The sequence below is a fragment of the Giraffa tippelskirchi genome, chromosome 11, assembly GCF_054371585.1.
Source record: "Giraffa tippelskirchi isolate mGirTip1 chromosome 11, T2T-mGirTip1v1.2.pri, whole genome shotgun sequence".
NCBI lineage: Eukaryota > Metazoa > Chordata > Mammalia > Artiodactyla > Giraffidae > Giraffa > Giraffa tippelskirchi.
Genome location: NC_137285.1, coordinates 21,321,104 through 21,347,277, shown reverse-complemented (window position 1 = coordinate 21,347,277; position 26,174 = coordinate 21,321,104). Strand labels below are relative to the sequence as shown.

Sequence of the window (26,174 nt, the reverse complement as noted above, 5' to 3'; positions counted from 1 at the left end):
ACTCAAAGCATTTGCTCTCCTGGAAGCTTCTTTCCCTCCCTTCTTGCAGTGCCCAGAGGTTCTGATCCCCTGGAGGACTTGGGAAGACACAGATCACTGGGCCTCACCCCAGAGTGTCTGATTCAGCAGGTCTGGGGTAAGGACCCAAAGTTTGCATTTCTGTGTTGTTCCCATTTCTGAGAATGGAGAACCATAGCCAGAGATGAATGGCTCTGAGCCCTGGTTGCACGTGGGGGTCACTGTGCTGTGCTGTGCTGTGCTTTGTTGCTCAGTTGTGCTGGACTCTTTGCAACCCCATGGACTGTAACTTGCCAGGCTCCTCTGTCCATGGGGATTCTCCAGGTAAGAATACTGGAGTGGGTTGCCATGCCCTCCTCCAGGGGATCTTCCCAACCCAGGGATATGGGGAGTTAAAAATACTAATGCCAGTGCTGGACTCCAGACTGCCAGAATCTTCAAGGATGGAGCATTACCTCTGACTTTAGAGCACCCCAGGATTCTAAAGGATAGTCAGGTTTGAGGTTAGCATCATTCTATCTCTATGATTGGCTGAGTAGTAAACAGTGACCAAATTCTGGACAATAAGACAAGGGGGTGGTTGCTGGGGGGCTTCCGGGTTAATGACCACTATCTTGCATTGCAGAAGATACTGCAGCAGGAAGACGGAAAGAACCTGAGTTCTCAGTGGTGTCCATACTTGACCACTGAAACTGAGAACCCTGAAGCTGGACCATCTCAGGACTTCCCCCTTATGTGGAAGTAATAAATGTCTTTATTATTAAATGACATGGGTTGGTGCTTTCTAGTACTTTCAACTGAAAGCATCGCAATCGCTACAGATGTGAAATCTTTTGGCAAGTAGCCAGCAGCCACAATCATCAGCTTTATTGATTCTTTGTTCAGTGAAAGTTACTGAGGGCATTCTGTGTGTCAGGATGGTTCTGGATAGTGGAGAGCTTGAGAGAGGGCCTTGCTGTCATAGAGCTGCGTTCCAGTGTGTGAAGACGACACGAAAGTAATAATTTCAGATAACGTTCAAGAAAGAAAGTGGAGTGGTTTGAGAGTGAGGGAGACTGGGGCTTCTCTGGGAAAGTGACATCTGAGCAGACAACTGAATGAAGAAGAGCCAACCATGTGAACATCCCTGCAGGAAGGATTCCAGGTAGTGGACACAGCAGGTGCAAAGGCCCTGGGGTGGGAGTGAACTTTGTTCAAGCATCTGAAATGTGGATTGTGAAGGTGGTATGATTATGGCAGAGGTTTTCAGGGAAGTAGCTAAAAGCACACAAAAGCTCCACAGTCCAAGTTTCTGTCTCAGTTTCTTAGGGCTTTTGTTCTTAGGCCCAAATTGTATGAGCTCTGGTTTGCTGAAATCTGAGTGGAATTTTTCAGGGTTCTCTTCCTAACTCAAGAGAACCACTTAACCTCTCACTGTGTGTGGTCTGCTGTACACTGGTTTTTTTCAGTGAAAGCCAAGTGTTTGTGCTTCAGCCTAACTAAACGGCTCCATCTGCAGTAAGTCTCCATCTGTTTTGCTATTTTTTCCTGCCAGAGCAACATTTTCTGTCTTGCCCAGAAAACTTCAGCTCCTGTCATAGCCCCTTCCTTTCCAATACCCACCTCCTTTGCCTGGGGCCTGCTGAGGCCTGGGGACATATCCCACAGCATCAGAGCAAGAGGATGGCCAGGGCTTTCCTGGTGGCTCAGTGGTAAAGAATCTGTCTGCCAATGCAGGAGACACGGGTTTGATCCCTGGCCCAGGAAGATTCCACATGATGTGGAACAACTAAGCCTAATATTGAGCTTGAGTTCTAGGGCCCAGGAATGGCAACTTCTGAGCCCACACACTCTAGAACCCATGCTCTGCAATAAGAGAAGCCATTGCAATGAGAAACCTGTGTACCACAACTAGAGAATAACCCCTACCCACCGCAACTAGAGAAAAGCCCATGCTGCAATGAAGACCCAGCACAGCCAAATATAGATAAATAAATAAAATTATTTGAAAAAAAAAAAAAGAGAACGGCCAGGCAGGAATGTTGTTGAGGCCAACGTTGGTACAAAGACTCCTTTAGGATAGAAAAGCCCTTGCCCTTTTTAAAAATTCATTCAACTTCAGAACAGCAAAGTTGCCAGTTTCTTTCCTAAGAGGGACATTGTTTCTGGGCACCAGGCTGAGATGTGTGTGCCAGAGGTGGCTGAAACCTAGGTACAAGCCGGTTCCAAAAATATTGTTTGGCAACCAATGGATGGCGACACTATTCTGCACATTGCAGCCAGCTACAGAAACTCCTTTAGGCGAGATGTGGTGGTGCCAAGGGGGACCACTGGACACTCACAGGGCTTTTTAACTGTGTTTGCCGAGAATTTCCTATGGGCGAGGGGGACACAGTCTCACACAGGTCCCAGACCTGTGGTGACAAAAGTATTATTTTCACATCAACGAGTCTACAATGCCACCTGAGAAAAATGCTCTCAGGGAAAGAAATCTGCTTTGAGGAGGGTGTATTACAGAGGTCACAGAGTGGACCTGTTTCAAAGCAAATAGGATCAAGTTACTTCCTGCTTAAATCCCAGGGATAAAGCCCAGACCCCTTCCCAGGGCTCACAAGGCCCTGAAGCTCTGGCCCTGGTCCAGGTCCCCCTCTTTCCCCCCTGCCACTCCCTGAGATGCAGGCTTCCTAGCCTCTTGTGTGGATCATCTGTTGTGTTCAGGCTGTGCTCACCCCAGGACCTTGTCACGTGCTGTGCTCACTGCTCTAAACACTTATCACAGGTCTCCATTAAAGTCTGGCTCCAATACCACCTTCACAGAGAGATCTCCCCTGGCCAACCCATCTCAAGTAACTCTCCTGTCGACATCTTCTTATTTTCTTTTCATGACATTCTGACTTTACCCTGCCTGATTGCTTATGTCTGTCTCCTCCACTGCTATGAAAGCACCACGAAGGCAAAGACTTCGCTTGTCTTCACAGCAGGGCCCAATGCAAACCCATTCCATGGTTTGTGGAATGAATGATGGAGGTAACTGACCCCATCCGGACCAGCCAGGGAAGGCTTTCTAAATTGACATCTAGTGGACAAGGAGGGTCTCTCCTCTGCTTAGTTTTGTTTTGTACTGTGCAGCATGTGAAATCTTAATCTTCAGATATATGAGCTTATTTGATTCACCCCACAACCCTCTGGAAACAGTGGCAGACTTTATTTTTGGGGGCTCCAAAATCACTGCTGATAAATCACTGCTGAATTATCAAATTCATGATAATTTCATGGTGACTGCAGCCATGAAATAAAAAGACGCTTACTCCTTGGAAGAAAAGTTATGACCAACCTAGACAGCATATTAAAAAGCAGAGACATTACTTTGCTAGCAAAGGTCCGTCTAGTCAAGGCTACGGTTTTTCCAGTAGTCATGTATGGATGTGAGAGTTGGACTATAAAGAAAGCTGAGCGCCGTAGAATTGAGGCTTTTGAACTGTGGTGTTGGAGAAGACTCTTGAGAGTCCCTTGGACTGCAAGGAGATGCAACTAGTCCATCCTAAAGGAGATCAGTCCTGGGTGTTCATTGGAAAGACTGATGTTGAAGCTGAAACTCCAATACTTTGGGCACCTGATGCGAAAAGCTGACTCATTTGAAAAGACCCTGATGCTGGGAAAGATTGAAGGCAGGTGGAAAAGGGCGCGACAGAGGATGAGATGGTTGGATGGCATCACCGACTCAATGGACATGAGTTTGAGTAAACTCCAGGAGTTGGTGATGGACAGGGAGGCCTGGCATGCTGCAGTTCATGGGATCGCAAAGAGTTGGACACAATTGAGCGACTGGACTGAACTGAACTGAACAACCCTCCAAAATAGGTATTATTAACCCCATTTTAAAGATAGGGCAATTGAAGTCCGGAGGAGTAAGTGTCAAGCCCACAGGTGAGCCAAGATTTGAACCTGGACTCTGTGGATACAGACTTGCTATTTTTCATGACTATGCTTTCTTACTTTCAGGCTTTTGCCCTCAGAACATTGTCTCTAGGATTCTCTTCTTCTTTCCTAATTAATTCCTTTTTCACCACAATATCAGTTCCTGTATCAGGTTCCAAGAAGGAAGAGAACAGTACACCTCAAATAGAAGATTTTGAAGAGGATTTAATACAAGGACTGTTTTAAAGTTATTGGGAAAACAAAAAGGGTCATGAAGCTGTTCTCATTCCTCGGGCTGAAGTTTGGAGGGGAGGGAATGATCTTGGAAACTGGAAGGAGAGGGTCTGCCTTGCCTGGAAAGGATCACTACCAACCTGAGTGTTTCTGTTATCTGTTGCTGCTAAAAAAGAAAAACAAAAACACTCCAAAATGTAGTGACTTTTAAGCAACAAAAATTTAGTATTTATTGTCTTCTGGGTTGAATAGTTCTGGAATACTAAGATGCCTGACAGGTCCATAAATGTTAGTTGCTAGCTGGGAGTTCAGCTGGGCTGTTGTCTAAATGCGAGGTCCTCACTCACAAGGCTTGGGCTTCCTTACAACATGGTGGCTGAGTTCAAGAAGGAGTGTTTTAGGGACTTCCCTGGTAGTCTGTGGTTAAGATTCCACACTCCTAACACAGGGGGCCTGGGTTCAATCCCTGGGGAACTAGATCCTGCATGCCACAACTAAAGATCCCACATGCCATTAATAAGACCTGGCACAAACAAAAAATTTTTTTTAAAGGAATGTTTTAGGAAGTGAAGGCAGAAGCTTCTGTTGGCTTAAGGTCCACTCTTGGAGGCGACACTGGGTCACTTCTGCCACAGTTCAACCTGTGATTGAAACCAGTCTCAGTGTCAACCCAGATTCTGGGGGAGGGAAAATAGATTCTCAATAAGAGGAGTAAGAAGGGGATTAGCAGCATAAATTTTTTAAAGCATTTATTTGTATTAGCATGGATAACAAGCTGTCTGTTAAATTCAAACCTTTCATTTTTATTGTATTTATTTATTTATTTTTGGTCTCACATTGTGGCATGTGGGATTAGTTCCCTAACCAGGGATCGAACCCATATCCCCTGCATTGGAAGCGTGGAGTCTTAACCACTGGATCACCCCGGAAACCCCAGGGGTATCTTTAATCTACGGAAATACATCTGGAGGAGGCTGGAGAACATCTCATTTTCCATCACTCACTTTCTTGGGATCTCCTACTTCCCATTGGCCAGAACCAGCTAAAAAACAGGGACAAGGGAGCTTGCTGACCTGGTTCCTGTGGGTTATCTTCTTAAGGAAGACATTAGGGTGGAGAAGCAGAAGGTGGTTTTGAGGGACAGGATAATATCCTGGCATAGGACCTCCCACTCTCAATTCTGCGAGAACTCTTTTTCCTTTGTTGTGCAATTTGTAATTCTAGACCTCTGTGATTATTTATCTGTCATCAGTCTTCAGGACCGAGAGCTTCAAGAAGACTGGGACCATGGCTGCTTTTCCCACCATTGGATTCCTCCAGTCCAGCACTGTGCCTGTTTTCACTCTTGACTTTCAAGTAGCAGTCAGGGAAATGTATTGCTATTATTACTATTTTTAAAAAGGAAATTGTCTTAGTCTGTTCTACAGAATACTACAGACTGGGTGACTTCTAAATCACAGACATTTATTTCTCACAGTTCAGGAGGCTGGAAGTGCAAAACCAAGGGGCTGGCAGATTCTGTGGCTGGTGAGAATCCACTTCTTGGTTCATAGATGGTTACAGGTTTCCTGGTTCTCATGCCGCTGAAAGGGTGAGGGAACTTTCTGGGGTTTCCTTTATAAGAGCATGAATTTCATTCAAAAGGGCTTCAACTTCATGACTTCATCACCTCCCAGAGGCCCCATCTCCAAATACCATCACGCTGGATGTTAGGATTTAATATTTGAACTTTTGGGTGGGGAGGGGAAGATGGGATGCAAACATTCTGTCTATAGTAGGAACATACACAAAAGTAGAGAAAATCATACCATGAACTCCCATGTACTTGTTTCTCAGATTCAATTATCAAGTTTTTTTTGTTAAAGTTGCTTCATCCATTCTTTTCTCTTTTAGTGAATTATTTTGAAGCTAGGCTTAATCATGATGGCCTTTCCCCCCTACATCTTGTAGTATGTACCTCTAAAGAGTATGAACAGGCACTTCCCTGGAAGTCCAGAGATTAAGATCTACCTTTTCAATGCAGGAGACATGGGTTTGATCCTTGGTTGGAGAACTAATCTTCCACATGCTGTGTGGTGTGGCCAAAAAAACCCCAAAACACCACAATGCTATTATCACCTCTTCAAAATTAGCAGTCATTGAAATATATATATCTATACATTATAGGCTTTGTTGTGTGGCTTGTAGGCTCTTAGTTACCTGACCAGGGATCAAATCCACACCCTCGGCAGTGAAAGTGCCAAGTCCTAACCACTGGACCATCCAGGAATTCCTGAAAGATATTTTAAAACCTCAGTCAGGTCAGGTTACTCTTCTGCTATGAGACCTATGTGGCTAAAAATTGGATTTTTTACCATGGCCTAAGAAAAACATGACAACTTAATTTATTGCACAAACTTTGAGAGTAAGTTAAATTCAGTTCAGTCGCTCAGTCGTGTCCCATGCATCACAGCACGCCAGGCCTCCCTGTCCATCACCAACTCCTGGAGTTTACCCAAACCCATGTCCATCGAGTTGGTGATGCCATCCAGCCATCTCATCCTCTGTCGTCCCCTTCTCCTCCTGCCCCTAATCCTTCCCAGCATTAGGGTCTTTTCCAATGAGTCAACTCTTCTCATGAGGTGCCCAAAGTATTGGAGTTTCAGCTTCAACATCAGTCCTTCCAATGAACACCCAGGACTGATCTCCTTTAGGATGGACTGGTTGGATCTCCTTGCAGTCCAAGGGACTCTCAAGAGTCTTCTCCAACACCACAGTTCAAAAGCCTCAATTCTACGGCACTCAGCTTTCTTTATAGTCCAACTCTCACATCCATACATGACCACTGGAAAAACGATAGCCTTGACTAGACGGACCTTTGTTGGCAAAGTAATGTCTCTGCTTTTAAATATGCTATCTAGGTTGGTCATAACGTTTCTTCCAAGGAGTAAGTGTCTTTTAATTTCATGGCTGCAATCACCATCAGCAGTGATTTTGGAGGCCAAAAAAATAAAGTCTGACACTGTTTCCACTGTTTCCCCATCTATTTGCCATGAAGTGATGGGACCAGATGCCATGATCTTAGTTTTCTGAACGTTGAGCTTTAAGCCAACATTTTCTCTCTCCTCTTTCACTTTCATCAAGAGGCTCTTTAGTTCTTCTTCACTTTCTGCCATAAGGGTGGTGTCATCTGCATATCTGAGGTTATTGAGATTTCTCCCAGCAATCTTGATTCCAGCTTGTGTTTCTTCCAGCCCAGCGTTTCTCATGATGTACTCTGCATATAAGTTAAATAAGCAGGGTGACAATATACAGCCTTGATGTACTCCTTTTCCTATTTGGAACCAGTCTGTTGTTCCATGTCCAGTTCTAACTGTTGCTTCCTGAGCTGTATACAGGTTTCTCAAGAGACAGGTCAGATGGTCTGGTATTCCCATCCGGAGAGTAAGAGGCGGGTGCTATCAGTAATGATGTTGGGACAAGAGATATAAACTGGGTGGTTGTGCTGAGGGGCCAGCCTTTCATGGCACCATCTCTGCTTATCTGATCCTTCCACAGATGGGACATCTCCTTGCCACAGGGCCTTTGCACTTATTGGCTATTTTGCCAGAATGTCCTCCCTGCTCTGTCTCATCCTTTTGGTCTCACCGCTCCACCCCCTCATTTCTCTGTGGTATTACCTTATTTGTTTCTCTCATTGGCACTTGAGCATTATCAACATCCTTATTTACTTGCTTAGGCATGTTTTGTTTTGCTTTAAAATCTCTCTCCCCTATTAAAAAGGAAGGCCAGGCCAGAGGGGGAACTGTCTTGTTCATTGTTCTGTTCCAGCCCTTGTACACAGTAGGCCTGGCACAGAGTGGGTACTCGCTGAATATTTGCTATGTAAATGAATGGATGGATGTAGATCCCTTCTCTGGGCCAGTCTGGCAGGGCCAGGTGACCTCACAGGAGCCTTCTGGGTCCCAGGACTGGAACCATCCTCATGTCTCCAGGTGTTGTGGGCTGTGGGAGCAAACAAAGGCTCTTCTCTTACAATCTGGCAGAAACAGAGCAGAGTTATTAGCCCCTGGCATCAGGCTGAGCCCTCCCACACATTTATACCTTTGATCTGGAAGGTGGTTTTGTGTTGGAGCCTTAGCTCTTGCCAGGAAGACATGCCTCAAGTGCTGAGAGGTGGGTGCAAAGGTGAAGTTCAACTGCCAGCTCTTTGAGAAGGAAGGTGTCTGGAGATGCCCAAGGTGGTGGATGATTCTGCAGGAAGTGGGGCTTGACTGAGTCTCCTAGGGCATGTGGGGGGCAATGGTTTGGAGACCTCCACTAATATTAATATTTATACAATTGCAAGAGTCTGTGTGTTTCCAAAATGGCGTCAGTGAAGGATGTGAATACCCAGGGTGACACTAGCGTCAGCTTGGGCAAGAAACACTTTGAAGTGCAAAAGGGGAAGGTGGGAGTGCTCTGAGCCTGGGTTATTGTGGTTGGTAACCGTGCCACCAGCAGGAACCATGTTGTGGATCCTTGCATAGAATGTCAAGCCAACCAGGTGTCTACTACTTCTGAAGAGTGCACCGTTGCACGGGGAGTCTGTAAACACTATCACTGTATCTCCTGCTGGTTTAAACACAGCAGGTGTGGGACTTCCCTAGTGGTCCAGTGGTTAAGGATTTGAGCTCCCACTGCAGGGGGCACGGGTTTGATCCCTGGTGGGGGAAGTGCAGCCGCAAAAATCAAAACAAAACACAGCAGATGTGTTCATTAGACAACAGAGAGCGGGAATCACAAGAGTGTGGGCCCTAGAAAAAGGGAATTCTTCCATGAAGCTCAACTGTTTTGTTATTCGTTTAATGACTTGTCGCCCCTCAACCCCTCTGCCGTTACTTAATTATTCCATAGAACTGTGTCTCTCCTCCCTTGTTTTTTCAGTTTGCTATTCCTGCAGCCCTATTGTATTGATAAATACAATAATAATCTACTTTCCTAAATTCTAAATAAGTGTTTTCAGATTGTAAAAAAAAAAAAAAAAAATGCAGGGGTCATTTTCACCTACTGAAGAGAAACAGCTCCTAAGAAGTCATTTGCAGCAACATGAGAAATCAGCATCTTAAGGAAAATCTACCCAGACATACTTCTTCCTCAGGACCTTTGCACTGACTGTTGCCAGGGCCTGGAAAAACATTTCCCCGGATATCAACATGGCTCATTCCTGCACTGCCTTTAGGTCTTTGCTCAAATGTCATCTCACAGAGGTCCTCCCCCAACCACTCCCCTTTAAACTGCAACCCTCCCCACTGGGAGCACTTATCCTCTATTTTTCCTTCTAAAGCATATATCATGCTCTAACACAGTTCAGTCCAACAGAAGTGAAATTTAAAAAAATTTTAATAGCTGCATATATATGTGTGTATATATATATATATATATATATATATATTTTTTTTTTTTTTGGTCCATGCTGCGCAGCCTGGGGGATCTTAGTTCCTTGACCAAGGATCAAACCCAGGCCTCAGCAGTCTGAGCTCAGAGTCCTAACTACTGGACTACCAGGGAATTCCAGTAGCTGCATTTTAAAAAGGAAAAAGAAACAGGCAAAATTCATTTTTATAGTATATTTTTATCTAGCCCAACATATCTCAATGTTGTCATTTCACTGTGTAATCACTATAAAAATATTGAGATATTTTGTGATCTTTCTTTCACAGTAAGTCTTTGAAACCTGGCGTGTGTGAAGGGCATAGCAACTCTCACTTGGGGCAAGCATGATTTTGAGTGCCCTGTCACCACGGATGGCCAATGGCTATCGTATTGAATAGTGCGGCCCTGGCATGTTATATAATTGACCAGTGATTATGTTTACCGTTTACTGATCTTGCTTGTCTCCTGGAACAGAAGATCCACAAGGCCAGGGAGCTTTGTCATGTTCACTGCTGGGTCCCTAGTTACTAACAGAGTGACTGACACATAATAGGTGTTCACAGTAGGTGTTCATCAACTGAGTGATAGACTGCCGTGATGGTCCAGTGGCTAAGACTCCGCACTCCCAATGAAGGACGCCCCCGGGGGTTCGACCTCTGGTCAGGGAGCTAGATCCCATGTGCCACCACTGAGAGTTCCCATCCTGCAAAGAAGATCCCACGTGCCACAGTGACATAGGCTCCAGACGTGGCCCAAAGTGATAGTTTTCGCTTCCTGGTTGGCTTTTTCTTTCTTCCCTGTGCTTTCTCTCACTCTTCCCACCATCTACCCAGCTACTTCCTCTTTTCCCTCTCTCCACTTTTTCTTCAGCTAAGAGAGTAGTAATTCACATCTGGGCTCTGGAGCCAAGCGAGTTTGTTCCATCCCGGCTCTGCCACTCACTGGCTATGACTCTCTGAATCAAGTCATTCAGCTTCCCAGAAACACTTCTCATGCTTTGCTCTGGGGGCTAATGATTCTTCCTGGGCTGGGGTGGAGCAGACAACATGTGACAGTGTGCACGGAGTGTTGATCCCCTGTATTGCTGGCACCGTGTTAAGCACGTAACCAGGATTAACTCACAGCAGGCAGTGGGCACGTTGAGATGATGTGTACTGCTTAGATAAGCCAGGGCCCAGAGCGGTTAAGTGACTTGCCCAAAGCCAACCAGCTATGCAACCTGGCTGCAGAGGTGTGTGCGTGTGTGCTAAGTTGCTTCAGTCCTGTCAGACTCTTTGCGACCCCATGGACTGTAGCTGGCCATGGGATTCTCCAGGCAAGAATACTGGAGTGGGTCGCCATTCCCTCCTCCAGGGGATCTTCCCCACCCAAGGACTGAACCCGAGTCTCTTAGTCTCCTGCACTGGGAAGCAGGTTCTCTACCTGGGAAGCCCAGGTGCAGAGGTAGGTTTATTTATTTATTTGTCTGTGCTGAGGGAGACGGGAAAGCGAGGTCAGGGAGATGAGGGTAAGCTTGTGGGCTGTGATGAGGACTTTGACTTTTACCATGAGTGAGGTGGGAAATGTAGGAAAGTTCTGTTGTTGTTTGCTTTGTAATAGCTTTATTGACATATACTTCAATGATGCTATAGTTCATATAGCATACAACTCACCCATTGAAAGTGTACAATTCAATGAATTTAGTATTCACACAGGTGTACACCAGCCCCACAACCAATTCTAGAACATTCTATTACCCCAGAAAGAATCCTTAGCAGTCACTCCTGGTTTTTTCTGCCCCTGCCTCCCCTCCCCCACAAGCGGAGGCAAACACCAATCTGCTTTCTGTCTCTATGGATTTGCCTATCCTGGACATTTCACAGAAGTGGAATCACAAAGTACATGGTCTTTAGTAACTGCCCCTTTCACTTGGGGTAATGTTTCCAAACTCATTTCATGTTGCAGCTTGTATCAGCACTTCATTATTTAATGCTAGTATTCCATTGTGTGCTATTTCATATTTTATTTATTTATGCATCAGCTGGGGGATATTTGGGTTGTTTCCACCTTTCAGCTATTGTGAATAGTGCTGACATGTGCAAATTTTTGTGTGGACACAGTTATCATTTCTCTTGTGTATCCCCAGCAGAGGCACAATGGGGACTTATGGTAATTCTGTGTTTAGTCTTTTATTAGAAAATTAGTTAATTTATGTTTTGGCAGTGCTAGGTCTTCATTGCTGCGCTCAGGGTTTCTCTAATTGCAGCAAATGGGGGCTCCTCTCTAGTTGTGGTGCACAGGCTTATTGTGGTGGTTTCTCTTCTTGCTGAGCATAGGCTCTAGGGCGCATGGGTTCAGTAGCTGCAGTTCCTGGGCTCTAGGGCATAGGCTCAGTAGTTGTGGTCCATGGGCTTAGTTGCCCTGAGGCATGTGGAATCTACCTAGACCAGGGATTAAACCCCGGTCCTCTGCATTGGCAGGCAGATTCTTAACCACTAGGGAAGTCCTGTAGTTAGTCTTTTGAGGAGCTATTTCCAGACTGTTCTTCACAGTGGCTGGGCTATTTCACAATCCCACAAGCAGTGTATGAGAGTCTCAATTTCTCCACGTCTTTGTCGACACCCTCACCAACTGTCTTTTCTTCATGGGAGGGTTTTGAGCTAAGGAGGAACATCGTCTGACTTGGTGTTTACAGGATGTCTCCGAAATCGATGTTGATTATATTTTGTTGCTGCTGTTCAGTTGCTGTCATGTCCAACTCTTTGCAATCCCATGGACTTCAGCACACCAGGCTTCCCTGTCCTTCACCATCTCCCAGAGCTTGCTCAAACTCATGTCCATTGAGTTGGTGATGCCATACAACCATCTCCTCCTCTGTCACCCCCTTTTCCTCCTGCCTTCAATCTTTCCCAGAATCAGGGTCTTTTCCAATGAGTCGGCTCTTCAGATCAGGTGGCCAAAGTGTTGGAGCTTCAGCTTTGGCATCAGTCCTTCCCGTGAATATTCAGGATTGATAATATTGTACTGTCTTTTATCTTTCTTTTTCTCCTGCATCTTCGTCTTGCCTTGTCCTGGCAAAGCCTCTCTCTGAAACATGATGAAACATCTTTTCTCCAACTTCTTAGGTCACTGCCCACCTCCCCCCATCGGATGTGACTACCCCCTAGCAAGGTCATGGCTGGTCACGTGTCTCAGATCCTTTCATCTCTGCCTTTCTCTTGGCAAGTGACAGTGTGGTGTGACATGAAAACACTCTTGCTGTGGCCTTGGGGGCTCTCTTGGGTAAGCGTTACGTACATTTGGACCTTGAAGATTTGAAAGTTAGATTGGGTGAGATGGTCAAGGCGAGTCAGTCCTTGCTGAGGGAAGCTGGGTATCAAAGAAGAGGGTGGTGTCAGGATGAGGACAGACCCCAGATTGTAGTTAATTAGTTAATTTCCAAGAACTCCAAAAATCAGCAAACATAAAGCACTCCCCAGAGCTGATGGCTGCTGAAGGCCTTAAAGAATTCAAGGCAAGTATATTAACTAATTAATGAGTTGGTCAATTAATTAAAGAAGTAATTATTTCAAGCCTTTAATGAGTATGTACGAGATGTCAGGCATTGTTCAAGGTGCCAGGGATACATCCATGAGCAAAAACAGACCAGTTTGTCTCTCTTGGGAGCTGGAGAGAGAAAGAGGCAAACAGATAAATGAAGAAGAAAATTTCAGATAAAATGGGGTGAGTTGATAGAGAGTGATGGTAAACCTACATGGGAAGGAAATCCAGAAAAGAGGGGATATATGTCTATATACAGCTGATTGACCTTGCTCTTCAGTAGAAACAAACACATTGTAAAGCAGCCATACTCCAATAAAAATTAATGAAAAAAAAGAGTGACTGGTGGGTTGGGACTTTCATTTTGGACAGATTCAACAGTGAAGGTGTCTCTGAGGAGTGAGGTTTGAAGTGAAACCTGGAGGAGGAGCCTCATCTGGGCAAGGGCAGGCAGAGGGAATAGCATATGCAAACACCCTGTGGCTGGCACAAGCTGTTTAAGGAACAGAAAGAAGGGCCAGCAGCCTGGGGTACAGAGAACAAGCTGGCGAGGTAGGGAGATGCAGGCAGAAAGGTGGGCAGAAGCCAGGACAGTTAGGACCTCCGGGCAGCAATAACAACAAGAACAGTTAGCTTTATGGTGCTTTCATTTTGGGGCACTGTTCTATGTCCTCTTACATCTTCCCACTCATTTAATCCTCACAACAGCCCTTGAAGAGAGGCTTTTATTTTTATTTATTTAGTATTCTTTTGATATGGGCCATTTTTAAAGTCTTTATTGAATTTGTTACAATATTGTTTCTGTTTTATGCTTTGGTCGGGAGGCATATAAGATCTTAGTTCCCCCACCAGGGGTTGAACTCACATACCCCTGCACTGGAACGTGCAGTCTTAACCACTGGACTGCCAAGGAAATCCTGGAGAGAGGCTCTTCTTACTCCCATTTGACAGGTGAAGGAACTGAGGCACAGAAAGGGCCAAGCCACTTTTCCCAGGACCCTAGGGTAAGAAACCCCGGAGTAAGGACTTCTTGGAGCCTGTCCTCATCTGACACCACAGCCACCTGATCCAGCCACCTCTGCCGCAGCCACCCTGATCTAGGTCAGGGGTTGGGTCTCTGCTCCTGGTAACCTGGACAATGTTGGGTCCCCCGAGGAGAAGACAGTGCTAGGCAAGGCAGTCACAGCAGGTGCTTGATACATACTGACTCAGGCCAGGCTGTGTTGCTTAAGGATGGGGCTGGGAGAAGGCTGCTTCCTACCAGGGTTGAAGAATTTCATTCTGAGCCCTCAGGGACTGGGCTGCCTTACCTAGGTGTTGGGGATCCCTGTGTGACCCCCAACTAAACAATGAGGGGACTGACCTACATCAGAGGTCCAAGACTCAGTGCAGGGTGGGGGTGCTGCAGGCACTCTGAGCAGATCAGGGTGGGGGGCCTTGTGGAGGACTGCAGGGGGGCACATGCCCATGTTTTACTATTTTGGAGGAGGTGTCAGTAATCCATTATTCATTTCCTCACTTGCCCATCCTCTGTCTTCCTGTTCATTAGAAAGCAGAGACTTGGATTTGTTGACCTAACCCTCTGTGCCTGTTTCCTTATCTGCAAAATGGAGTCGGTGTGGGCAAGGCTCTTAGCACAGAACCTGGCTCCCAGAAGGCTCCTCACTGCTTCATTCTAAAATGTTCCTTGTGAGCAGACATTCCCAGCCAGCCAGGCAGCCGTCAAGCTATTGAGAGGGAGAGGGCGGAGGCAGAGAGACAAAGCTTCTGCCCTGCTTCTGCCCCGTAGCATTTCAGGGCCTGGCGATGGTCACAATGCAAGAACAAATGAATGTGGCACATGCCTGGTGGAGCCCCTTGATAAGGGTGAAGGGAGAGCTGACGCTATTCTATTTCACACAGGGTGGCTGGGAAGGCCTTTTCGATAAGGTGGCCCCAGCAGTCGTGAAGGAAGAAGCCGGGCAGCTATCTGGGGGCGGGGGAGGCGGACAGAATTCCAAGTCGTGGCGGGTATGAGGTCCTGAGGCAGAAGTCTGCTAGGCTTGTTCCAGGGAGAGAGAAGCTGGAATAGAATGTGTGTGCACGTGTGTGTGTGTGGGGGGGGGGAGAGTGGGAGCGTGGGGCTAGCTGAGGACGCAGGTGCGCGAGGTGAAGCTCTGGGGTTCCCGCAAGAGCTGGGAAATTTCTACTAAATACGAACAATGACGACAGTCAGGACAGAGGAAGTGGGAGGGGAGGAGGGGCGAAATGAGGAGAGGAGGAGGAGGGGGGAAGGGAGACAGCGGGAGGAGGGGGAGAGAGATGCGGAGGAGGGGGAAGATGAGGGGATCATGGAAAGGGATGAGCGGGGAGCAGGTGGGAGCGAGGAAGCGGGGAAGGGTTTGGAGGTGGAGGGGAGCCAGGCCCAATTTTGCACGCGGGCCACGAGGCCCCCGGGCTCCCTCCGCCAGAAACGGAAGCTAGGACGCCGGGTTCCCGGCGGTGGCCCCGCCCCAGTCGGACCTTCTGATCCGCGCCCCGCCTCGGACACGCCCCTTGCTAACTTAGGCCCCGCCCCTTCGCCCATGCTCGCCCGCGCCGGCCCGAATCCCGGTGCCCAGGGCGTCCCGGGGGGCGGTCCGCCCCGGCGATGGCGCATAAAACCGCTGGCCACCTGCCGGGCCGCTCCTCCGTGCGCTGTGGGCCTCATCCTCGGAGTCGCTGCCTCTATCACCTCCGTTCCCGTCTCGGTTCCTCCACAGGCGCGGAACCCCGCGAGCACCGCGCGGGCGCCGGGGCGCGCAGACATGGGCAACCTCTCTAGAGCGCGCCGGGTGACCGCGGTGCTGGGTTTCATCGGGCTCCTCTTCGCCGTGCTGGGCATTATCATGATTGTGATGGTGCCCTCAATCATCAAGCAGCAGGTCCTCAAGGTGGGTGAGGGGCTTGCCCTGGGACCCATGCGCGGGATACCGTCCGAGGCTGGAGGGCGTTGGGCGCCCAGGAAGGCCAGGCGCGCAGCCAGCGGGTTGGCGACCCGGTGCCGGAATCTGCGTGCCCTGGGCCCGGGCCCCTGAGCACCGGAGAGACCAGAGGGCATGAGGAGAGCCAATTGGCCATCTTTCCCAGGAACCTCCCCGACCCACGACTCAGGCTGAATTTGGGGGCCAAGGACGGCCCCCAGGGCCTTCTGCTGGAGGCACTGGACTGGGGTTGGGGAAGCCTGAAGGAGAGACCACCTGGGACCCTGACCTCACCTGAAGGGTCTGGGGTCCAAGGCGGGCGTGGAGTGTGGCCGTGTTTCTGATGCCGCCAGGAGAAGCCCAGGGGCAGACTCCCATGCTTCTTGCCTGCCGTACAGCAGCCTCTGACCGTGTGTGGTAGAACTGGCACTGCACTTTGCTTGCTTCCTGTGAGCGCAGGCGGACAGGAACCCCCCAAGCATGTGCATGTGAGGCTCACATGGGTGCCCAGGCTGCCACTTGTCCCTGCTATCCAAAACCTCCCCATGCAGACCTCTTCTTAAAGGCAGAATTGGTTGCCCTCTCCTCCCCTGCCGCTGCCTTCCTGATGCAGATTGGCAGTGATAAGCTGCTTTACTCTCCAGATCCACGCATGGGAAGGAATAAGCCCAAGGCTGCATAAACAGGGTACTTCAGGAGCCCACAGCCTGAGAGCTTTCCTCTGATCCTAACCTTATACACCACTGCCCTTTCAACCAGGGAGACAAATTAAGGCTGTCAGCTGGCCTTCAGACCAGCAGACTCTGCCCTGGGTGTCTGGGCAGCCTGTTTGAATGAGCCTGGAGTTACTGAAGGACAGGCAGATTCCAGAGTATCACATTTGAGCTAAAAGCATTCAGAGCTTTGAGGCCAAGGCCACAGCACCTGCAGGGCTCAGAGGGAAAACTGAGGCTTACCTTGGTGCCTCCCAGATCCAACCAAGATGCAGAGCTGGGATAAAGATGTGGCTCTTGTCACTTGCTAATTGATTGCTCTTTTCCTCTCAACTGGCTGCTTTTGCCGAGTTTCTTGACAATGGGGACTGGGTCACATTTCTTGTCCATGCCCCAGCCCAATACAAGATGCTTGAGAGATGAATGAATGAATGAAGGCTGCATCTGCTTAGACCCGGCTGCCATTTTTTTGGCTTTAAAGATGGAACAACACCCATCTGGTTTTTCTCAAGGTCTCTGGGCAAGTGGTTGTCTGAGTCATCTTGGTCACACCATGTCCTTTTGTTTTGTTTTCAAAACTTGTCCCCTTAAATCCTGTAATCTGATTGCAAGGAGGTCCTGGCCGATGGTGACATTGAGTTCCGTGTTCCTCTTCGTGGTTTTTTAATTTTGCCTGTGAAGTGGCGGGAAAAAGTTTTGTGGGGAGACCTCAGAGCAACAGAACTGCTTCTTTTTATCCCATGGTGGCCAATGGGTGTTTTTGCTTTGCTTTTCAAAGTAGCTGTAAGAAAAAAAAAAAAAGTAGCTGTGAGAGCTTTATCTCAGTGAAAGCCGGCTGTAAATGCCTGCCGATTTTGTAGTTTCTGTGCCATGTACGCCCTGGAAGGATGGTCACTCGTGTGCTGTATGCATGGTGAACCCTGTCGTGATCCTGTGTAAAGAGCCTCTTGCTTTGGGGGCGGGGGGATAGGGATGAGTGGAATTTATAGTTGATGAAGAATCTTGTCAACCCAGTCCTTCTTGGACTTAATGCAGGTGTTTTCTTTTTATGTCAGTCAGTCAGATGAAGGATGTGTGTGTGTGTGAATGTACATGCACACATGCATGCCCTACCTAATTTCTCATTCCTCCTCTGGGCTTCCAGAGAGGAAAGCGCCACTGTCCTCAGTTGTGCCCGAGCTAAGATTTCCAGGCTTAAACTTGAGGGAGAGTCACCCAGCAGCTACCATAAATATCCTAAAGGTGATTGGTCTGTGGCTGAGTGGTGTGAAGACACGGAGGCGAGCTCAGCCTGTGACAGCTTCTTGGACAGCTCAGGCCAAGCTCCGGCCAAGAGCCTTCCGTCAGAAGAAGAGTGTCTGTGTTCAGGAGACTGAGTGAGTGGTACGTTAGGAGAGGAAGGGATGGCCTGTTGGTGTTTGCTTTGGCTGCACGTGTCCATGTACAACTTGAATGGGAGGACTTGTGCTTTGATTTGCACTGTTTTCTGCTTTGGGGTTAATGAAAGAAGTCCATGTATATAAAAGACATGCATTCTTTTATAACCGAGAAACTATTTCTTTTCTTTTTTAAAATATAATCTTATTTATTTGTTTTTTGGCTGTGCTGGCTCTTCACGGCTATGCGGGCTTTTTTCTAGTTGCAGCTAGCAGGGGCTCCTCTTTTCAGTGCACAGGCTTCTCATTGTGGTGGCTTCTCTTGTTGCGGAGCAGGGGCTCTAGAGCACTCGGGCTTCAGTAGTTGTGGCCTGTGGGCTCAGTAGTTGCGGTTCCTGGACCCTAGAGCACAGGCTCAGTAGTTGAGGTGCACGGGCTTAGTGGCTCTGCAGCATGTGGGATCTTCCTAGAACAGGGGTCGAAACTGTCTCTGGCATTGGCAGGTGGATTTTTTATCACTGAGCCACCAGGGAAGCCCCAGGACATGCATTCTTGTTTGTAAAAAAAAAAATTCAAGTTGAGGGAAAACAGTGTCTCTCCCCCTCGCTCATTTTATTCCCCTTCTCGATAGTACCACCATCATCCAAGATTATCTTCGTAAGAAGACTTTTATAGAGATACACATCATGGATATGTAGTTAGACATAGTAATATATATTTACATGTATTGAACTAAACTATGTCTAAACAGCCTGCAGTTTGCTTTTCAATTCACAGATATCATTTGAAAATTTTTCCATGTCTGAACATAGAAATCTGTCACATTTTCACTGTTGCATAGTATTTCTTTGAATACTGTACACTTACTTACCTGTTTCTCCATTGACTGATAATTTTCCCATACATACCATTCTGTGTACGTGGATAACCACTTCCACTGGCTGCATTTCTGGAAGAGAAGCCTCTAGATCAGAAAGTCTGTCCATTTTGAATTTGGTCACAGCCTAATGACTCTTCTGAAGATCAAGAGCATTTATAGTTCCATCCAGAGTATGAAACTACTCACTCCCCCACATCTCTGCCATTATTGGTGATGACCAATTTATTAGCATCTTGAATAATTTTGGCGGGTTAATCTGATGCATGTAATTTACATTTCTCAGGTTGCTGACAGGGTTGCACCCGTTTTGAAACTGGTGTCAGTTTCCAGAGCTCAGGGTTTGCAGACCTGGCCGTGCGCTTTGCTTGCTGGGGACCTCAGGCCAGTTACTTCACCTCTGAGCCAGGGATTGTGTCTTCAGCTCTGAGGCAGGAATCAGATCTAGTTTGCCTCCTGTCAAGATGGTGAAGTACAAAGGTGATGACATGTGTGTCACACTGCCCTGGATGTACCCGTTTTCTCATTTGAAGGTTATCACACTCTTGTAAGCTGTTGTGGTGTTTTTCCTTCCTACAGGTAAGGAAACTGAGGCATACAAAGCCCAGAGACATGTCAGGGTTCACACAGCTCATGGCAGTTATGGTCAGGAATCCTGACCACAAATATGGGTCTACACTTCAATAGGGGAATAGGAAGGAAAGCAGAAGTCTTTTATCCAATGGATTTCTGGGCAGAGATTAGAGAGAAAGAACTAGATCTTTATATAAAGCAAAGCGGATGAACACATGACTAATTGAAAAAAAGCTATAAGGTTCTTTGTGTTAAAAAACAAAACAAAACTCCATGAAACTCTGTATTTTCACTAGATTTCTATCAGTGCATGTAAAAGCACAGAAAAAGTTGTGGAAGGGTGCACCAGACTGACAAAAGTGGTTACTCAGGGAATTGGGGGTGTGGTAGGGGGAAATATGCTTTATCTGTGAAGTTCATACTTCTTTTTTTAATAATTAACTAATTATTAATTTGTCTGGGCCAGGTCTTAGTTTTGGCCTGTGGGATCATTTTTTTTTTTTTTTTTAGTTGCAGCGTGCGGAGTCTTTTTCAGTTTCGGCATGCAAACTCTTACTTGTGGCTTGTGGGATCTAGTTCCCTGACCAGGGATTGAATCTGGGCTCCCGGCACTGGGAGTGCAGAGTCTTAGCCACTGAACCCCCCAGACTTTTTAAACAAAGAGAATATATTCACGTGTTATGTGTTTAGTTAAAGGTTAGTTACGAATTCACAGCTTTCCCCCAAAGAATGGCCAAATAAGTTAAATACAGAGTGTGGGAGGCACACAGTGGAGGGGCCCTGTGGATGGAGCTCCCTGGGAGAGGCCTTGAGGGAGAATAAGACTCATTTTTTCTCCTTTCTCCCCGCCAGTGGGGAGGGTTGGACGAGAGGTGTTCAGACTGAACGCATTTAGAAGTGTAATCAAGAATGACTATGTGCCAGGCATCTTTGTAAATGTCAATCATCTCAATTAGTCCTGGGAGAATTCTAGGACACACCTCTCATTGTCACGTCTACAGTTAGGGAAACAAAAGCTTAAAAGAGTAATTTGCTGGTGTGTGTGTGTGTGTGTGTGTGTGTGTGTGTGTGTGTGTGTGAGAGAGAGAGAGAGAAAATATCCTGAGGCAAACAAAAGCTTAAAAGAGTAATTTGCTGGTGTGTGTGTGTGTGTGTGTGTGTGTGTGTGAGAGAGAGAGAGAGAGAAAATATCCTGAGGCAAACAAAAGCTTAAAAGAGTAATTTGCTGGTGTGTGTGTGTGTGTGTGTGTGAGAGAGAGAAAATATCCTGAGGCAAACAAAAGCTTAAAAGAGTAATTTGCTGGTGTGTGTGTGTGTGTGTGTGTGTGTGTGTGTGTGTGTGAGAGAGAGAGAAAATATCCTGAGGCAAACAAAAGCTTAAAAGAGTAATTTGCTGGTGTGTGTGTGTGTGTGTGTGTGAGAGAGAGAGAAAATGTCCTGAGGCAAATCCCAGGAGGACGGGCATGTTTGTATCCATAGCCTCAAATGGAGCCTGGCATGCGTGGCCCTCTGTGTTTGCACGGATTAGGAACCCTGGGCTAGGTCCCTGGGCATGTATTCCCAAATTTCTGGCTGTCTCTGGTCCACCAGGAGAGGTCCCGCTGGGCCACAGGGGAAGGGGCTTATCTGCTGTGCCACCATGTGTAGTGTTGGACCTGGTAGCCTTCTCCATGGCTCGGGGTGCGGGGAGTGGGAAACTGAGTCTCTCTCTCTCTCTCTCTTTTTTTTTTTAATATTTTATTTATTTTGGCTGTGTCGGTTCTTAGTTGAAGCATGTGAGATCTTTAGTTGTGGCATGTGGGATCTAGTTCTCTGACCAGGGATCGAACCCTGGGCCCCCTGCTTTGGGAACTCAGACTGTAAGCCACTGGACCACCAGGGAAGCTCCTTCTCTGCCATCTTTAAAGTTTTCTAGTTGAAATCAGCCTTGGGTGCTTTATCCACTTATTTTTCCAGCTGCCAAACTCTTCCCTCACCTGGGTCCCCATCTCGATAAATGACACCTCCATTTGTTCCCTCCAAGAATAGAGGCACAAACCTTGGGTTATCCTGGATGCTTTTTGTGGTATCCTTGTATCTGCTCCATCAGCAAAATCTATTAGGATTACCTTCAAAACATATTTGCATTCTGACACCTTCTCAATATCTTTATCACTCTAAGTGTTAGTCGCTCAGTCGTGCCCGACTCTTTGCGACCCCATGGACTGCAGGCTCCTCTGTCCATGAGATTTTCCAGACAAGGATACTGGAGTGAGTTGCCATTTCCTTCTCCAGGGGATCTTCCCAACCCAGGGATCAAACCCGGGTCTCCTGCACTGTAGGCAGATTCTTTACTGACTGAGCTACAAGGAAAGCCACCCTGACCTCCTCCATTCACCACTTGGACAGATGCCGTAGTCTCATCTCTCGTCTCCATAGGCAACCTCATCACGAGTCCTCTCTGCTCACAGCCCTTTGAGGTATCCCCATTTCACTCTGAGTGAATACCAAGGTCAGTTTGGTGACCTGAACTCCCTGCCATGATCCTGCTCCTGTTACCTCTTTCCCTGCACCCTCTACCTTGGCCCCCTGCTCACCTGCCATGGTGTCTACAGTCTTCAGAGTCCTTGAGCCCACTGAACTTGGTTCCACCAAACTCTGGCTTGCTTTCCCCACCGCCCTGAAGGCTCATTCCCCAGATATCTGCATACCTCGCCCCTCATGCCCCTAAAAGCCACCCCCGCTTATGTTACATGTTGATTTGTGCATTTTCTTTCTCCCTCATGGGCAGGAGCGGGGGCTGTCCCATCACTCTCCCTGTAGTGTCCCCAGGACCAGAACAGCGCTTGGGTTCACAGTGGGATGGCGGGATGAGCAGACTCTGAGCGCTTTGAGGTTGGGCTCTTTCCCCACCCCCACCCTCAGCCTTCCTATTTTTACCCCCTCTCCCTCTGCAAGGGCCTCCCAAAGAACCTTCAGGGCACCATGCTCTGCCCCAGTTGCTTCTCACCGAGGTGTAAATGCTCCTTCATGTGTGACTCTTTGTGGCCCCATGGACTGTAGCCCACCAGGCTCCTCTGTCCATAGGAATTTTCCAGCAAGAATGCTGGAGCTGGTTCCGTTTCCTCCTCCAGGGGATCTTCTTGACCCAGGGATTGAACCCACATCTCCTGTGTCACCTGCATTGACAGGTGAGTTCTTTACCACGGAACCACCTGGGAACCACCTGGAAACCACCGGTTGCTTTTTGCCATCTGGCAAATTTCTTTCCATGCTTCAGTTCAGAGGTGGGGGTTGGGGAGAGATAACAATCGGTAGACAGAGATTAAGCACCAGACACTGTTCTAGGTGTTTTACGTGCAGTCACTCGCTTCATTTAGTATCTAAATGGCTTCCGTTGCCTCTTTTTTTATTGAGGGAAATGGAAGCACAGAGCCGAAAAGACACTTGCCCCAGGTCACACCACTGCAGTGGCAGCACCAGGATTCTAGCTGGGCGGGCTGCCGCCTGTGGACCCTCTCTTCCCCACTCTCCGTATCCCTGAGAGTTTGACTTGGTGTTTGGAGGCAGGGCAAACCCTTCCCCTGGTCTCTGCTTGGGTCCACTGTCCCTTGTCCTTTTCCTGCACAGACAGTGGGGCGGTGGGGTCCTTCCCAGGCTTTTCTTCTGATCATCACCTCCCTTAAACTGTGAGTGCAGAGTGCCTCCCGACACCTTCCCTCCATGGTTGTTGGATAGGCCTGGGTGGACTCTAGAATCACCAATGCCAAGGGAAGCTGGTCTGTGGTCCCACCGATTCTCAGGGTGGCCCCGCTGTCCTGCAGGGTCTGCTTGGCCAGCTCGGTGCCCTGTCCCCTGTCTGGGGCTCCAGAAAGCCCCAGGGGTCGTGTCTTGGAGGGTGTCGAAGTGTTGAGGGCTGACTGCATCTGGCTGCCTCTGGCCATGGAGGACAAGGCTGTAGACTTGACCCATGGCCTCAGATTGCAGGGGACGCACTCCCTTCTCAGGGGGCAGTAGGGTCGCAGGTGTATTCTGATTTTGTTGTGTTTTTCTTCCTCTTTCCTCCCTGGGGCTTCCTACCCCTCTGGTGTGTGAGAGGGAGGCTTCCACTTACTCCAGAGCCACAGCTGAAAAACATGGGCTATTTTTAGTTTCCTTGAGTGTCGGTTATTTTTGTTTCCCTCTTTGCTTCACTAGTGTGTGTGTTTGAGAGTGTGCTGCATATACATGTTGATGTACGTACATGTATGCTGGTAGTACACATGTGACACACGAACACGTGTTGGCACGCACGCATGCACACTTTTGTGTGACCATGTGCTGAAGCATGCACACATTCATGTTGCGTGTTGGCATGGGGGCACAGTGTCTTTGTGATAACATGTGTGTGTGTGTCCATGAACACATGTGTACACATACACTGACATGTGCCCACACTTGGTACTTGGCACACATGGGTTCACATGTATTATTGTTATCCATGTGTATAGGCGTGGGCTGACATGTGTGTCTCACATGCTGGGCATATAGTTACACGTGGATACACATGGTAACACGTGTTCTGAGTGTGTTGGGGTGTGTATACACACGCGTAGCCATGTGTCCTATTGCGGTCTGGCCTTCTGGAGGCCTGGCCTGGGGCTGTGTTCAGTGTGCCTAAAGAAAGAAAGAAAGAAAGAAAAAGTGAAGTCGCTTAGTCGCATCTGACTCTTTGCGACCCCACGGACTGTAGCCCGCCAGGCTCCTCGTCCATGGAATTTTCCAGGGAAGGATACTGGAATGGATTGCCATTTCCTTCTCCAGGGGATCTTCGGGAGGGCTTCCCTGGAGGCTCAGATGGCAAAGAGTCTGCCTGCAGTGCGGGAGACCCAGGTTCAGTGTGCCGGGCTTTTCCCATTTCATGACGTGTTCCCCAAGCCTTCCTAGGATGACTCATACTTGCCAGGCCTTCTCTACATGACCCATGTGATTAGCTAGAATTTAGAGAAGCTCAGCTACCTGGACGGAGAAGGCAATAGCACCCCACTCCAGTATTCTTGCCTGGAAAATCCCATGGACAGAGTAGCCCGGTAGGCTGCAGTCCATGGGGTCGCTGAGGGTCGGACGCGACTGAGCGACTTGACTTTGACTTTTCACTTTCATGCATTGGAGAAGGAAATGGCAACCCACTCCAGTGTTCTTGCCTGAAGAATCCCAGGGACGAGGGAGCCTGGTGGGCTGCCGTCTATGGGGTCTCACAGAGTCGGACACAACTGAAGCGACTTAGCAGCAGCAGCAGCTACCTGGAATCATCCCATTGTGACTTCAACTTCTAGCCAACGGAAGGGAAGTGAGTGGATGTCAAGGACTTGTTGAATATTTTCATTTTCCCTTGGGCAGTTTTGTTGTTCTGGAACCTGGGCTCAGATATGTCTGCTCCGTCAGTGACTGTGGATCTTGGTGCCTGGAAACATGATCCTACGCGCTTGGTCAGCAGCAGAGAGGCCCCTCGGCAGAGAGGCCCCCCAAGGCAGGTTTCAGCCACAAGGCTGACTTCTCTGGCTCATAATCTTAGAATTAGAGAATTTGGTTACAAGAGCACCTACTCCCACTCCTCCCACCCCCCTTCTGTGCCATAGAGATCTAGCAGCTTCGTCCCCATAAACACATTTAGAGTGCAAAGAATTCAACTGTAGGTAGGACTCAGCCAAAAAAAAAGACAAAAGGAGAAGTTCTTTTATGTGCCTGATCTCCTGCCAGCTGGTTCAGATGTGACCTTGGCCTCCACTAGCCCTTGGAGGGGCCATGGGAGCTGAAATGCAAAGAGAAACAAAACCAACACCAAAAAGCTCATTCTTGGCTTTGGGCCTCTCTGAGGCCCTGGAGCTGGCGAGTTACAGGCTGTCCAGGGGTGCCTAGGACCCACATTTGAAGTTCAGAGTCATTCTGCTCAGAACCTCCCTGAACCCAGAGGTCCAGGCCCCTGGTGACCGTGGGCGCAGCTGGCTTCATTGTCTGGCTTCCTTCCCCCACCTCCACCCCATCGTTTCCTCCTGTGCCCCGATTTATTGCTTCGTGCTGGGTAGGAGGAAGGAATAGGAGTGGCCTGACCTGTGCTTGCTTCCTGGCATTTGGGGTGAAGTTCCTTCCACCTTTTCTGGAAGCTGCTAGAAGGATTCTTGAGACACTTTGATGTGTGGTCTCTTGAGCTGCTCTTGGACTCAGATGCTGGTGTCTCATCTCCTTGACCACCGGCCATTGGCACGTCCCTGGGCTAAAGCCTTTCCTGGCTGAGGTCACACGATCTCATGCGTCTAAGGGCGTCTTTGTCTGGGCCCCTCCCAAATTGATACCCTGGCCCAGGCCTTTCCCCTTGAACTCCAGCCTTGAGTATCCAGTGGCCAGGTCTGTATCTCAGCCTGGTTGTTCAAAGACAACTCGTGCTTACTCTAGCCAGTGCTTGACTTCCCTTCACTGCCCCTGCCCCAGAACCTCATTCCTCCGGCCACATTCCCATCTCAGGCCATTGCCCCTCCATCCTCCAGCTCCCCCGGCCGAAAGCCTTGGCGTCAGCCTTGACTCTCTCACTTCCCATGTTGGACCTTTTGTTTTTGGCGTCATCTTCAAAATATATTCGGAGAGACCTCGCTGGTGGTCCAGTGGCTGAGACTCC

General features: G+C 48.2%; 1 protein-coding gene across 6 annotated transcripts in view; it reads left to right on the top strand.

Annotated features, from left to right (window-relative positions):
- The first annotated feature begins 15,600 nt into the window (after positions 1–15,600).
- SCARB1 (scavenger receptor class B member 1) overlaps positions 15,601–26,174 on the top strand; it is a 94,183-nt gene continuing 83,609 nt past the window's right edge. For 4 of the 6 annotated variants that reach the window (XM_081540428.1, XM_081540427.1, XM_081540426.1 and 1 more), the window contains exon 1: positions 15,604–15,974. In XM_081540428.1, coding sequence (XP_081396554.1) covers positions 15,627–15,974 — 348 coding nt within the window. In that variant the 5' untranslated portion in view covers positions 15,604–15,626. Of the gene's footprint in view, positions 15,975–26,174 lie in introns of all 6 variants that reach the window. The other 2 variants (XM_081540425.1, XM_081540429.1) reach the window with 2 other exon arrangements.